The sequence below is a fragment of the Mastigoproctus giganteus genome, chromosome 1 (genome assembly GCF_048544385.1).
Source record: "Mastigoproctus giganteus isolate SK-2022 chromosome 1, ASM4854438v1, whole genome shotgun sequence".
NCBI classification, from domain to species: Eukaryota; Metazoa; Arthropoda; class Arachnida; order Uropygi; family Thelyphonidae; genus Mastigoproctus; species Mastigoproctus giganteus.
This window is the reverse complement of record NC_143575.1, coordinates 20,706,136-20,720,692: the sequence shown is the minus strand read 5'-3', so window position 1 is coordinate 20,720,692 and position 14,557 is coordinate 20,706,136. Positions and strand designations below refer to the sequence as shown.

General features: G+C 36.4%; 1 protein-coding gene across 2 annotated transcripts in view; it reads left to right on the top strand.

Moving 5' to 3' along the window:
- Positions 1–14,557, top strand: part of LOC150090617 (scavenger receptor class B member 1-like) — a 147,929-nt gene that overhangs the window by 77,880 nt on the left and 55,492 nt on the right. For both annotated transcript variants that reach the window (XM_090371801.1, XM_090371810.1), the window contains one exon: positions 12,617–12,666. In XM_090371801.1, coding sequence (XP_090227927.1) covers positions 12,617–12,666 — 50 coding nt within the window. The remainder of the gene's footprint in view (positions 1–12,616; positions 12,667–14,557) is intronic.

Sequence of the window (14,557 nt, the reverse complement as noted above, 5' to 3'; positions counted from 1 at the left end):
GATATATATCATGGTGTGCGAGTGATAAGGTTAAGGTAGGAGAGTAAATCTGTGGATTTAGTTGTCGTTGAATCTTCTTGTGTTATATTTCAGGATTTCTGCTTGGAATAGATTATAACAGGCAATGTGGAAGGTGATTTATTGCTGAGCTTCTGAAACATTTTATGTAAGTAGGCTTCCTTAAATGTTCTTCTGAAGTATGATGAATCTGTTGAAAATACTAAGTGTTGGTAAAGGGCATGGGTGGCTGTTTCAGATTTGTGAATTCTGCTGTGCTAGGTGTTTTTCTTTTGTTCCTGTATTCATTTCTTTAGTTCTTCTATATGATTCTCTTATGTAGGTTGAGTTGCAGGAGCACTGCATATAGTTTATTGGGCCTCTGGGGTTGGATTATTGACATTGATCCTTGGAAAGCTTCTGTTTTAGGGATTGGTTACTGCATAGAATGTAGATATGTTATAGGTTTTTTGCTGCTTTTGCTATAATGCTGCCGATTCCTGAAATGTATGCTATGGTATGATGAGCTGGTTCTTTAGTTTTTCTTCTGTCTTTTGCAGGGAATTGTAGCTATTGTTAGTGTTCTGTTGATGATTTGGCCCATTAATGTTGGAGGATATTGGTTCTTAAAAACTGTAGCCTTTATGGCTTTGACTTCCTGTTGAAGTAATTCCAGTTGACTTCAAATTCTTAAGGCTCTCTTCACACACATACTAATGATGGCTGCTTTGGTCACCTTGAAGAAATCTTTCTGCACCAACAACCCATAAAACTGAAGATATGGATCAGATATGCAAATGACATCTTCCTTGTTTGGAACCAAGGCCATAGCCCACCACTCAGATTTCCATCATAACCTCAACAGCTTTCACCACAAAATGAAATTTAAGATAGAAACTGAAGAAAAGCAACTCCCTTTTCTGGACATTATTTATTATTATTAGTTATATGGTGCAAGGAAGCCCGAGGCTTATAAAAAAAAAAATTCTGAATTACTCTGAGAGAGAGAGAGAGAGAGAGAGAGAGAGAGAGAGAGAGAGAGAGAGAGAGAGAGAGAGAAAGAGAAAGAAGTAGAAGGAAATCACCAAGAAAGAGAAGAATGATGATATCCATCTCTGGACCCTGGGTGTGCCAAGCCCATACTCACCAGATGTGAGCCCCTGGAGTGATCCTCATCCCAAGAACCCCAAATAATCTAGATAAGGTAGTATATAGAAAGCCCATAGACACAGGTTGCATTCTAATTTTGTGATACTTATTCCTTCCTGGAATTTTAATAAAAATTGAAATGCAACATGTATTTCACATACCTGTGATTTAATAAACTAAGTAAATAGCAACATATATCTCAGCCTGTAGCATGCAATCAAAATTTTTTAAATTTATCTTACTTATTTCCTCTTGGAGTTTAATAAAAGTTGAACGATAATGTACATTTTAAGTTTCAGCTGTGATTAATATAATAAGCAAAAATTCTGATTATTTATTATTATTATAACCTTTATTTACAGGAAAACTATTAATGCGTGCTGAAACCTTTGGCCTTTATGACAGCATAGTTTGTGTGGAACATTTTCTATTTTTTGTAAATGTCATCTGATATTTTCAACCTTCAAAATGGTGACTGGTTCAGCCCTGTTTTTGGGCAGTCTTTTCACATGCCCCCAATAATCCAGTTCATTCCAGAGGTTTTCTGTAGGATTGAAGTCGGGGCTCTGGGCTGGCCAGTCCAACTTTTTGAAGCTCATGTTTTCAAACTGGTCTGTCATGATTAGGCCTTCCCCAATGAGCTGCCACAATCTAAGTAAAACCTTATTGTCCAGGACATCAAGACAATGTTTTACTCAGCATTCATAATTTTGTCCAAAACTGTGATTGTTGAGTAAAGTTTCAGCAGTCGTGGTTTTGTCCAAAACAACCAATAGTCCCAGGCCAAACCATGAAAAACAACCCCAGACCATCACACAGCCTCTGTTTAACTTCATTGTTGGGACAATATAGCCTGGCAAGTAGCCTTTTCCAGGCATCTGCCACACCTAGGCATGATATCAGACTGATAGATCATGTACTGTGACTTACCACTCCTTTCCATGGGTCCACAGTTCAAGAACAGCAGGCCTTACACCAAGCTAGATGACATTAGTTGCAGTGATTAGTGGCTTGTGGATAGCTGCACGACTGTGGTAACCCACATTATGCAGGCCCATGCCCTGGTGCCAACATGTATTCCAGTTGTCTCACTGAAGGCCTTTGTGTGGGTGTGTTGTGACAATGTCAACCTATGTTCTGAGTGGACAGTTCTTTGCAGAACTCTCCTGTCATGTTCCATCAACTTTGGAAGTTTCCAGGTTGTTTCATGATGGTTTCATCATCAGTCTGCTTTAATTGCATATCGCATCACCAGTTGTTAAGCTATAGATCTTCATTGCTGTTGGAATGTCACATACAGACCAATTGTTTATGTGGCACCCTATTTATCATTCCATGCTGGAAGTTTGTTAACTCCATTGATCAAAAGCATCTTACATTTGCAGTTGTACTGCTGTCTCCTCTTGACGGTGTATGATCATATTTATAGCAGCGTCTGATGTGTGATGCTGATGTAGGATGTGGCCAACTATCAGCGGAGAAATTATTGGTCACATCCTATACAATTATAATGTTAATGGTAGGGCAGCATAAATGGGGGGGGAGAGATTTCCGGATTTCTATTTATATGATTTGTCCACTGGAAGTAGAGTTGTTACATGATGATGATGACCGTAATTGCTATATGTATGTATGTAGATGCACCTAAAAGCAGCAAACACAATTGAATCTGCTTAGCTTGTGTTCGTTAGGAAGCAAATCTTTTGTCTGATTTCAGAAAATTTAGTTCATGTTTTATATTTCAAAGAAATTCTTTTTATTTTGTAAAATGAGTCATTAGTTTTCACATTTATATAAGTATGTTCCTGTATCATATTGTCTTGGGCCTGATAGTTTATAGTATATATGACACTAACCTATTGTATTACCTGTAAATAAGGCACCTTCGTAGCCAGGTGGGCAGGAGCAGCAGTGTGTAGCACATGCTTCTTGATTAGACCGGGGTTCGAGCCCGTGACCACCAAATACGGAGGATCCAGAAAGTTCAGGGATTAACCACCGCATATCCCCGGAGCAATGTGGCCTTAGTTGCTAATGCTCTTAAAAACCAAATAACAACAACCTGTAAATAATAATGTTTGTGTGTGTGCATATAGATAGCAATAACGTTGGAGAGGGTTAACATATTCAACCATGTCTCTTTCTCGGCCTCCCACTTCTCTCCTTCAATAATAGAAAGTACACTATAGTTGTAGCCAGAATTATAAACGTGCCACACTTAATTAAGCAAGGAGATTTTAATGACTTAGTTTATGATTTAAACTTATTTAAAGGGTAAGCAGAACTTTCTGGTACTAGTTTACAACAGTGAAAGTAATTTGAAGCAGGAATTAAAATTACAATATATCAAAAATGTCACCAAGTGTTTTCAAAATATTATGGAAGATGGTATATATTTTTGTGAAGATATTAGTGGTCTTCTAAATGAACTGGGCATCAAACAGTCCAAATAAATGGTGCATATTTATTGTTTCTTCAAAATTAAGTTTAAAAACAGTTTTTCAACACAATGAAAATGCATTTCCATTTATTCCTCTAATTCTTGCTATTGGCTTGAAAGAAACATGAAAATATGTCTGTGATCCTGGATGCAATAAAGTTGCTGTTGGCTTGAAAGAAACATGAAAGTATGTCTGAAATCCTGAGTGCTATTGGCTTGTAGAAACATGTGAAAGTGTCTAAGATCTTGAGTGCAATAAAGTACTGTGACTTTGCTTGCAATGTTTGTGGTGATCTTAAGGTAATCGGAGTTCTTACTAATATATATACAGGGTGTTTCAGTTAAACGTTTCAGAACTTCTAAGAGGGGTAGGGTACATCCTGACAACTCGAAATCATATAGCAATGTGGGGTCGGAAATGCTTTCCTGAAGCAGTGTTGTACACAGAAGCACCATAAAAAGAAAAGAGACCGTAAGTGAGAAATCGTTTTAATAATACATGAAAAGAAGCAAAAGGTACATGGATTAAAGTAAGTGTTCGAAGTTTCTTCCACGGGCTACAATGCACGCCTCACATCTCCGACGCATGGACATCCGAACATTCTGGAATACTCCAGGCGAATTTCGAATTTCTTCAGCAGCTACTGCGATTCTTGCAACCAGCTCCTCAGCATTGTCAACAGGGGTGTCAAAAACTAGCGATTTCATATGACCCCAGAAATAAAAATCAAGACATGATGGTCGGGTGACCAAGCAGGCCAACGCACGGGACCATCACGTCCGATCCACTGTTGACCAAATGTGACATCCAGGTAGTTACGAACATCTCCGCTATAATGGGCAGGGGCTCCATTGTGTTGGAACCACATTGTCTGTTGCGTCGATGCAGAAATCTGTTCATCTCTCAAAAGTTGTGGCAATACTTGCTGCAGAAAGATCAAGTAGATAGGTCCGGTTAGACGACACGGTAACGGGTAAGGTCCGATGAGGTGATCTCCCATAATACCAGCCCATACATTGACCGAAAATCGAATCTGTTCTGTACGACGTCGTATTGCATGCGGGTTCTCGACCGCCCAGATATGGTCGTTATGCGTGTTGAAAATTCCTTCCCTTGTGAAGGATGCCTCATCGGAAAACAACACTTCAGCAGGAAAAAGGGGATTTGTAGCACATTTTCCAAGGTACCACTGTGTGAAAGCAATACGAAGTTGAAGAAACTTCGAACACTTACTTTAATCCATGTACCTTTTGCTTCTTTTCATGTATTATTAAAACGATTTCTCACTTACGGTCTCTTTTCTTTTTATGGTGCTTCTGTGTACAACACCGCTTCAGGAAAGCATTTCCGACCCCACATTGCTATATGATTTCGAGTTGTCAGGATCTACCCTACCCCTCTTAGAAGTTCTGAAACGTTTAACTGAAACACCCTGTATAGGGAGGTTTCACAAAATACTGTTGTTTTCTGTGTTTCTGGGAGCAGTGAGAAAAGAGCAAGGAATTTTTGCCAGGCAGAAGTAATATGAAATATGTCCCACTGTTCGAAACAAAAAAATTCTTCTACCTTTGCATCGCCGCCTTCGTTGCCAGGTGGGCAGGAGCAGCAGTGCGTAGCACACGCTTCTTGATTAGACCAGGGTTCGAGCCCGTGACCACCAAATACGGAGGTTGCGGAAAGGTCAGGGAATGACCACCATATATCTCCGGAGCAATATGGCCTTAGTTGCTAATGCTCTAAAAAAAAAAAAAAAAAAACCTGCCTTTGCATATAAAACTTGGAGTAATCAAGAATTTTTTCAAGGCTCTAGATATAAGAGGAAGTGGATTCTGCTACCTAAGGGAAGTGTTTCCCAGTTTAACAGATGCAAATTTGAAAGAAGGAATTTTCAGTGGGCCTTGCATAAAGGAACTCCTCTAAGACAATATATTTGAAACAAAGCTACAGGATAGCTGCTACTGAACTAGCAGCTTTGCTCATTTAAATCCATTGTGCATAGATTTCTTGCAAGTAGGAACAAAGATAATTATGAATCTCTTATGTAAAATTTACTGCAGTGTTATAAATATATGGGTTTCCAAATGTCTTTTTGAAAATTCATTTTCTTTCATCCCCATCAGTTTTTCCTCCCTCAAAATTTGGAAATGATGAGCAAGGGAATGCTTTCATCAGGAAATATCCCTGATGGAAAAGTGGTACCAAGCATGTTGGGATACTGTCGTGATTGGAGATTACTGCTGACTGCTTAAGAAGGAAAGCAAAATGGGCTATAAGAAAAATTCTAAGTGGCAAACATTTCTCAGGAAGCATCTTTTAGAATGTGTGTATGCAGTTTGTTATATGTTTGATTAAAGTATACTACAGTAATACCCCGACTTACGCGAACTCGGAGTTACGCGGTTCTTGATTTTTTCGTTTGGCAACGCTGCCGCCCACTATCTTCAAGGTCGTTTTTCATATGTTATCGATATACGGTGCGACGGCGGAGAATGAGAGCGAAAGATGAACAAAATTCAGCTTTGCTGCTTTTATGTTTTTTATATCAGTGAAGGGGAAACACATTTCACCATAATAACGTAAAAACCAACACAATTCTAGCTATCGGTATAATCGCAAATGCAATTAGATCGAGTTTACAACTAGTTTATAACAGATTTCACTAGCAGAAACCAACTGGATTTTTATTGTTTTATGGTAGTAACCCCTAGAAATGTGAGGTGTTAATAGCGTATCTCTGCCTTTATGGTGTTGTTTATTCAGTTGCTACATGCGCGCAGCTTTGTTTATGCGTATCAAGCGTGCCTCCTCGTTTTGTAATTGTGCTTTATTCCCTAAAAATGAGTAAAATACAGTAAACCCCCGCTATTCGCGGGGGTTACGTTCCTGAGAAATGTCGCGAATCCCGAAAACGCGAATACTGAGTTATGGCTCCCATAGTAATAAAGGGGATCCGTTCCAAAGTATGAAATATATAAGAAAAACTAGTCTAAAATTTTGTCTATGTATGTATTATACAGTAATACCCCGACTTACGCTACCCCGACTTGCGCGAACTCGGAGTTACGCGGTTCTTGATTTTTTTGTTTGGCAACGCTGCCGCCCACTATCTTCAAGGTCGTTTTTCATATGTTATCGATATACGGTGCGACGGCGGAGATTGAGAGCGAAAGATGAACAAAATTCAACTTTGCTGCTTTTATGTTTTTTATATCAGTGAAGGGGAAACACATTTCACCATAATAACGTAAAAACCAACACAATTCCAGCTATCGGTATAATCGCAAATGCAATTAGATCGAGTTTACTATCAGTTTATAACAGATTTCACTAGCAGAAACGCAACTGGATTTTTATTGTTTTATGGTAGTAACCCCTAGAAATGTGAGGTGTTAATAGTGTATCTCTGCCTTTATGGTGTTGTTTATTCAGTTGCTACATGCGCGCAGCTTTGTTTATGCATATCAAGCGTGCCTCCTCGTTTTGTAATTGTGCTTTATTCCCTAAAAATGAGTAAAATACTTAATTAAAAGGTGTGAAAAGGAAGCGTCCTGGTGAAGACACTGCAGATTCAGAGAGAAAAAGAAAAGCAATTATCGATAAACAGAGGCGGACTGGATCAAAAATTCTTACCCGGGAAAATTTATAGTGGCCTCACACTATGGTTTATGGCCAAAATCACACTGGCCCACCGGGGTTTCCCCGGTAAGGCTTATGGCCAGTCCGCCTCTGTTGATAGAGAAAAAATATGAAATTGTGAAACGCTTTGAGCGAAATGAAAGACCATGTGATATTGCACGTGCTACAGGCCTAAATGAAGCAACGGCGAAAAGCACATGACAATTGCAAACTTGACAGGTTGAAAATTGAAAAGGGCTCAATTGTAAAGGGCTTAAAAATTTTAGAAAACATAGACTCCAACGAAGAACGCGTTATAGCTACAAAGCAAGGAATAAAAAAATTATTAGCTTGCTACTAAGAAATTCTGCGTGAAAAAAAGAACGCGCTGTGTCGTCAGACGAATTTGTTAGATTTTATGAAGCCATCGACATCGAAATAACTTTTTAACGTAAGTCATTTGTTTTTTTAATACATATTTTGTATTAATATGTATAAAGAACTGCAATTTTATTAATATTTTTCTTCTAAACTAGTGTTTTTGTTAGTCCTTGGTCCCAATTAAGCAAAATTTATATGTATTTATATGCAAAGTTGTACCCCGACTTACGCGAATTCGACTTACGCGATTTTCGTCGGACCCACCTATCGCGTAACTTCGGGGTATTACTGTATGTACCTTCATAATATGACTATGTACATGACAGTACATAGTGAAATGCAAACATATGGCATCGAAATGAAAATAAGAAACAATTTAATATTAAATGTAATATTTATTAGAAATTTCAAACAAATCTTTCAAACCAACGCCTTTGCTAGCTAAAAAAACTTATCCCGCCAGTGCTATCACCAGTTTCGCTAAAGTGTTGATAAAGGAGTTTTGCCTTTTCGCGAATGATGAGTGAACTTAACGGAATTTTATTTTGAGTTCGGTCTTCTATCTACAGATTTAAAGCTTTTTCCATTTTTTCTAATTTAACATCACGAGTTACAGAGCAAATTTTTGAAGCAATTAGCTCGTTTTCACGGACGCTACGGCAGATTTTTTTCTTCCGATTTCTTAATTGATCGTACCGTTGACTCATTGATTTTATAATGTTTTGCCACTGAGGAGACACTTTCACCATTAGAAAGTTTGTCTAATAACTCAATTTTATTCGCCAATGTCATCACCTTCTTTGATATTTTCACATTTCTCTTTTTATTCGTAGCCATATTTTTGTACGGGTTAGAAAGAACTTGTCCACAATAAAGTCACTTTCTTCCGTTAACACACTCGAAAAAGTCTGTTTTACACTGCAAAACGGTAGATTTATCATTTTTGTAAGCATATCAATTTATAAATTGATAAATTTATTCAATTTATAAACATATAAATTAAAATCAAACTACGAAACCTTCCATGACAAACGCATAATACATACTGAACAAGGATTAGCGAGAAACATCCACGCTCGCGATTTTGTCACCCCTCTCCTCCCACCCACTGAGCGCTGTTTTGACCGGGAAAGATAATTTTAGCCACGCCCATGTTTTTTATGGCGGAAAATATTCACGGCGCTTTAAAATTCACATTTTTTTAGGTTTCATTTTATATTAAATTGGCGATCGCGAATACGCGAAACCGCGAATACAGATACCGCGAATAGCGGGGGTTTACTGTACTTAATTAAAAGGAGTGAAAAGGAAGCGTCCTGGTGAAGATTTGAACATTGCAGATTTAGAGAGAAAAAGAAAAGCAATTATCGATAAACAGAGGCGGACTGGGTCAAAAATTCTTACCTGGGAAAATTTATAGTGGCCTCATGCTATGGTTTATGGCCAAAATCACACTGGCCCACCGGGGTTTCCCCGGTAAGGCTTATGGCCAGTCCGCCTCTGTCGATAGAGAAAAAATAATAAATTGTGAAACGCTTTGAGCGAAATGAAAGACCATGTGATATTGCACGTGCTACAGGCCTAAATGAAGCAACGGCGGAAAGCACATAACAATTGCAAACTTGACAGGTTGAAAATTGAAAAGGGCTCAATTGTAAGGGCTTAAAAATTTTAGAAAACAGACTCCAACGAAGAACGCTTTATAGCTACAAAGCAAGGAATAAAAAAATTATTAGCTTGCTACGAAGAAATTCTGCGTGAAAAAAAGAACGCGCTGTGTCGTCAGACGAATTTGTTAGATTTTATGAAGCCATCGACATCGAAATAACTTTTTAACGTAAGTCATTTGTTTTTTTAATACATATTTTGTATTAATATGTATAAAGAACTGCAATTTTATTAATATTTTTCTTCTAAACTAGTGTTTTTGTTAGTCCTTGGTCCCAATTAAGCAAAATTTATATGTATTTATATGCAAAGTTGTACCCCGACTTACGCGAATTCGACTTACGCGATTTTCGTCGGACCCACCTATCGCGTAACTTCGGGGTATTACTGTACAGTGAAGAAGACTCATTTTTAAGGCAGCATATGTATGTATTCTTGTATGATATTTGAAATTGGCGATTCATTAAGTTACTGAAATTTTAGTGTGTCTTTTAATGGAGATGTAATAGAGACATACTTTTGGTATTTTTGTAATCAGCAGATCAATTGAAGGTTTGATTAAAAAAAAAAAAAAAAAAAATTCAGCTACTTATCTTTTATATTTTATTTTATTTTTTATATCAACAGAACTGTAGGGGACACGGCATACCCCAACATACACTTTCCCATTTTTTTTTTTCCTGATTTGTAATGCCTCAAAAATATCATGTACATAATCCTTAGTTTTTATAATTATATATGAGTCATTAGAGATAAATAGCACAGTAACTAACCATGGATATCATTGCAGTTTTATGCAAGACAATATTGGAGAAATATTCTAGTGTTCTGTATGATATTGATTGCAGGAATATTCCAACATTAAAAGTGTCAATACAGTATGTTTTGGATTTTTTTCCCTCCCTTGTAGTTTTCATAAATATGTATTTCTTACATAGACGGTGATTCTGTATCTTATTGAAATGGCTTGCTGAAGTTTTAATACAGATCTTTTAATTTCAAATCTTTTACACATTATAGATTTCTTCATGTTAAACAGCCTTTAATATATAAATAATGCTTTAATTTAATAAATAAATAACGCCCCAATTAACCGAGGTTCAACATTATCTGAGGTGAATTGTCAGAAAATTGTACATACTTTGTCATCAAAGACAAGAAGAGTACATAATTCAGTACAGAGTGGGAACTTACACCAGTTGATTGTTGAGCTGTGCTGATCTTTTATGTTTGTTGATTTCATGACTTTTTACTCTAATTTTAAAGATTTAATAAAAAAAAAATAGCAAAGATTTAAAAATTTTACTCTGTAATTTTTTTATTTGCCACGTTTCATCTATGTTATTAGGGTTTTCCACTCATAGTTTTCCTCTTTGAGTGGAAAAGGGAAGCATGTTGTTGTGTCTTTAGTTATGAAGTTGAATGCAATCAAACGCTTGGATCAAGGAGAAACAATAAAAAAAAAAAAGTTGCTAGTGACTTAGGTGTTGTTGAAGTCACTGTAGGAGACTGGAGTAGAAAGAGAGCAGAAATTGAAAAATGGTGTCTACAAAGAGCATTTATATGTGATAGTGAAATTTTGAATTGAAAAACAATGAAGAAAGGAGAATTTTCACAAACTTCTGAAGCTCTTTTTTATTTTTTGTGATTCTCACAGATGGGAGACAAACGAAGCCTGATTTCTGGACCAATTTTACAGGCCTTAGATTTTCATAAGCATTTTAATGAAGGGGAAGAACAATTTATCGCAAGTATTGGTTGGTTGGATCGTTCAAAAAAAAAAAAAAAAGATTTGGTGTTAGAAATCTGAACATCACTGAGAAAAAATTATAAGCTTGTACGGAAGAAATAGCAACATTTACTGCTAAATTAGCAAAAATTATTCAAGAAGAGAATTTGAATCAAATTTACAGTTGTGACAAAATGGGCCTGAATTATAAAATGCTCCCATCCGAAACACTTACAGCTAGAAAAGAAAAATCAATTCCTGGTTATAAAAGAAGCAAGGAGAGAATGATGGCGCTGGCATGTTCACATTCATAAGGGGGCCTTTACTAACTCTTATTAAAAAGTCAAAGAACCCCTGAGCTTTAAAAAATTTTAAATATTTGCTTGTTAACTATGCAAATCAAAAAAAAAATGCATGGATGGATTCAAGTTTGTTTAAAACATGGTTTCATGAAGAATTTGTCCCTAGCACAAAAAAATATTTCAACAAAAAGAAACTGCCCCATAAAGCACTCTTAATTTTAGACAATGCTCCATCCCATCCAGATGAAAGTGAACTAGTTTTTGGTGACATCAGAGTTCTGTTTTTGCTATCTAACATTGACATCCCTTCTTCAACCTCTAGATAATGGTGTTTTGGAGACTTTGAAACACAGCTATAGGCAATGTCTCTTAAAACACCTACTTCAAAATCTTGAAACAGGGACCAATATTGTTGAGAATCTTAAAAAAAATAAACATCAAGGACATTATTTACTGGTTAGCAGGAGCATGGACCAATGTTAAAAACATTTATTCTGGAAAAATATTTTATGCTCCCAAAATGAAGCCAATGAGAACAAGATAGCAAATGAAGATGAAAGAGGTGAGGAAACCCTTTTAGAACTAGCCAATAACCTTCCTGTTTTGGACACTTACTACAAATACAAAAAAAAAAAAAAAAAAATGACACACATGGAGGGGTCTAAATGGAGAGTCAGCTTTACATTTTTTTGATACCACACCCACCAATGTTTTGTTACTTGAGGCACCTACAAAATATAGCAGCTGAAAAGCAAGGAGCTTCTATGAAACAGAGACCCATTAAGGAATTTTTTATATGATATTAAGGTGTAGTGATAACTGTAAGTGTACATTTTTCTTGTCTATGACTTGTAATTTTTATACATGTACTATCTTTTTTTTTTTTTGTAATTTTTAAATAGTTTTAAATAAAATTAAAAGTGTTTTTTTGTATAATTTAAGTCATTATGTTCAATAAGTAGGTCTAACCTGAAAATAGTGTACATCATCACATTAATGTATTCAGATCCAGTTTTATTTAATAATAATTTAACAAACTTCCCGTGTTATCAGAGTTTTTGTTTATCCGAGGTTCCCTCGGTCCACATTACCTCAGATAATCAGAACTCTACTGTAGTATTTACTAAAAGGCACTAAGGTTATATTTCAAAACAAATGATTTTTAGTAAGCCAACAGTTGTCAAAAAACAAACTGTCATTAATACAGTCTTTAGGTAAGGAATTATTTAACTTTTCTGTTTTAATAATCACTTTTTATAGGATGAAAGTTTTACTTTTATTATTATTATGTTAAATGAAGTGCAGTTTTTTTTTTTTTTTTTTCCCTCTTATAGTCATCTCAATTATTGGAAAGGAGACACATGCAATATGTTTAATGGAACAAGTAAGTCTTTTTAACAGGAAAAACAGAAGTAAACTATTTTAAAATATTAATATTTATGCATTCAAAAACAATTTTTATGCACATTAGTTATAGATTTTCGTCAACTGTGAAGAATGGTGAATGTCACATTTTCAACTTTTCTTGCCTTTTAACCCAAAAAAGCCATAGTATATATAAAATTGATTATGTGATTTCTCTTGAATGTTTTTTTATCTTTGTCCACTAGAGAGGAAGCCATAAAGAATTTTTTCCATCATCGTATATAGAACTTGCTTGGGGGAGACACACACACACAGACTAAACAGTTTAACAGTGGCTGCAGGCAGAGGCAAAAGTGATTTTTGCATTGTTTGTATTAGAATGAGCAGCAGCCTGGAAAGCAAGGCAATGGAGATTTCCAGGACTGTTGGGAGTCATAGTGGAACAAATAAATACATGGGCTGTGTTAGGGTAACTAAGAGTAGGAACAGGTGCATGTATACTTGCATGTACACCAGTGCTAGGAGTATAGTTAATAAATTTGACGAGTTTGAAGTGCTGGCCAAGACATCAAAGGCGAATTATTGGTATATCAGAGACTTGGTGTCACGCAGATATAAGCAGTGCAGAATTGGAATTTGGGGAGTACAATGTGTACAGAAAGGATAGATAGGACAGGAAGGGAGGAGGGGTTATGCTGTTAGTTAAGAAACACACAAAATCTAAGGAAGTGCATCCAATTGACGTTGGTGGACAATGCAACGTTGAATCAGTTTGGTGTGACATAAGCACTGGGAAAGGGAAAATGAGAGTGGGTGTGTGTTTATAGGCCTAATGAATCTGATGAGTATAATGAGCAATTGTGCAGAGAAATAGTGGGCTAATAAATCAGAATGTTTTATAATGAGAGATTTTAACTTTCCAGATATTGACTGGAACTTGTGGGTTGGTCACTCGCACACTAACGGACTTTTGTGGATTTATCGGATGACTGTTTTTCACAGAAACATGTTTGAGAGGCAATCAGAGGGGGTAATACTCTTGATCTGATAATCAACAGTGATTATTCATGCATTAAGAATTTGCAGGTAAAGGAACCACTGGGTGACAGTAATCACAATGTACTGATGTGGGATTTACTAAAAGATGTAACTACCATCAAGGTAACTACAGTGGTCTCAGACAGTTTTTAAATTGTATACAGTGGAATCAACTGATGATGTTACCAATGTTGAATTCTAAATGGGAAGTCTTCAGGGGCTTAATCTTGGAGGCTACTAGGCTTTTCATTCCAACTAAGAAATACTGTTCAAGGTTTAGGTCTAAATGGATGTCAGATGAATTAATGAGGCTCGTGGCAGAGAAGAAAAATGTATGGGATGCATATAAATTATCAGGCTACACAGAAGCCTATGGCGGATATAAGCTAGTATGTAATCAGGTCACAAAGGAGGTTAGGCAGGTGAAGACAGATTACGAGAAATCTTTGGCAAAGGATGCAAAGAAAAACAGCAAAGAGTTCTTTACTTAGGTGAACTCTAGAAGGAAAGGGATGAATCAGATTGGACCACTTAACATAGATGGATTGACTATTGATGATCATGCTCAGGAAGCTGATAAACTGAATGAGTATTTTGCATCTGCATTCACACATGAGGAGTTATTCAAGGAGAGGAATGCCAGAAGTTTATCAAACTCTAACAGAGCTAAGTGATTTTGTAATAACTGAGAGCAAAGTGGAGGAAAAATTGTTGAAGTTAAACATAAGGAAGGCACCTGGGGTGGTTATATTAAAGAAGGCAACAAAAGAAGTAAGTTCCAACTTCAAACTCACAGAACCAACTTTTCATCTTCATTTATTCATTCAACTGCCGTTTTCTGGAACAACCTTCCTTCATGCGTATTTCCTGAA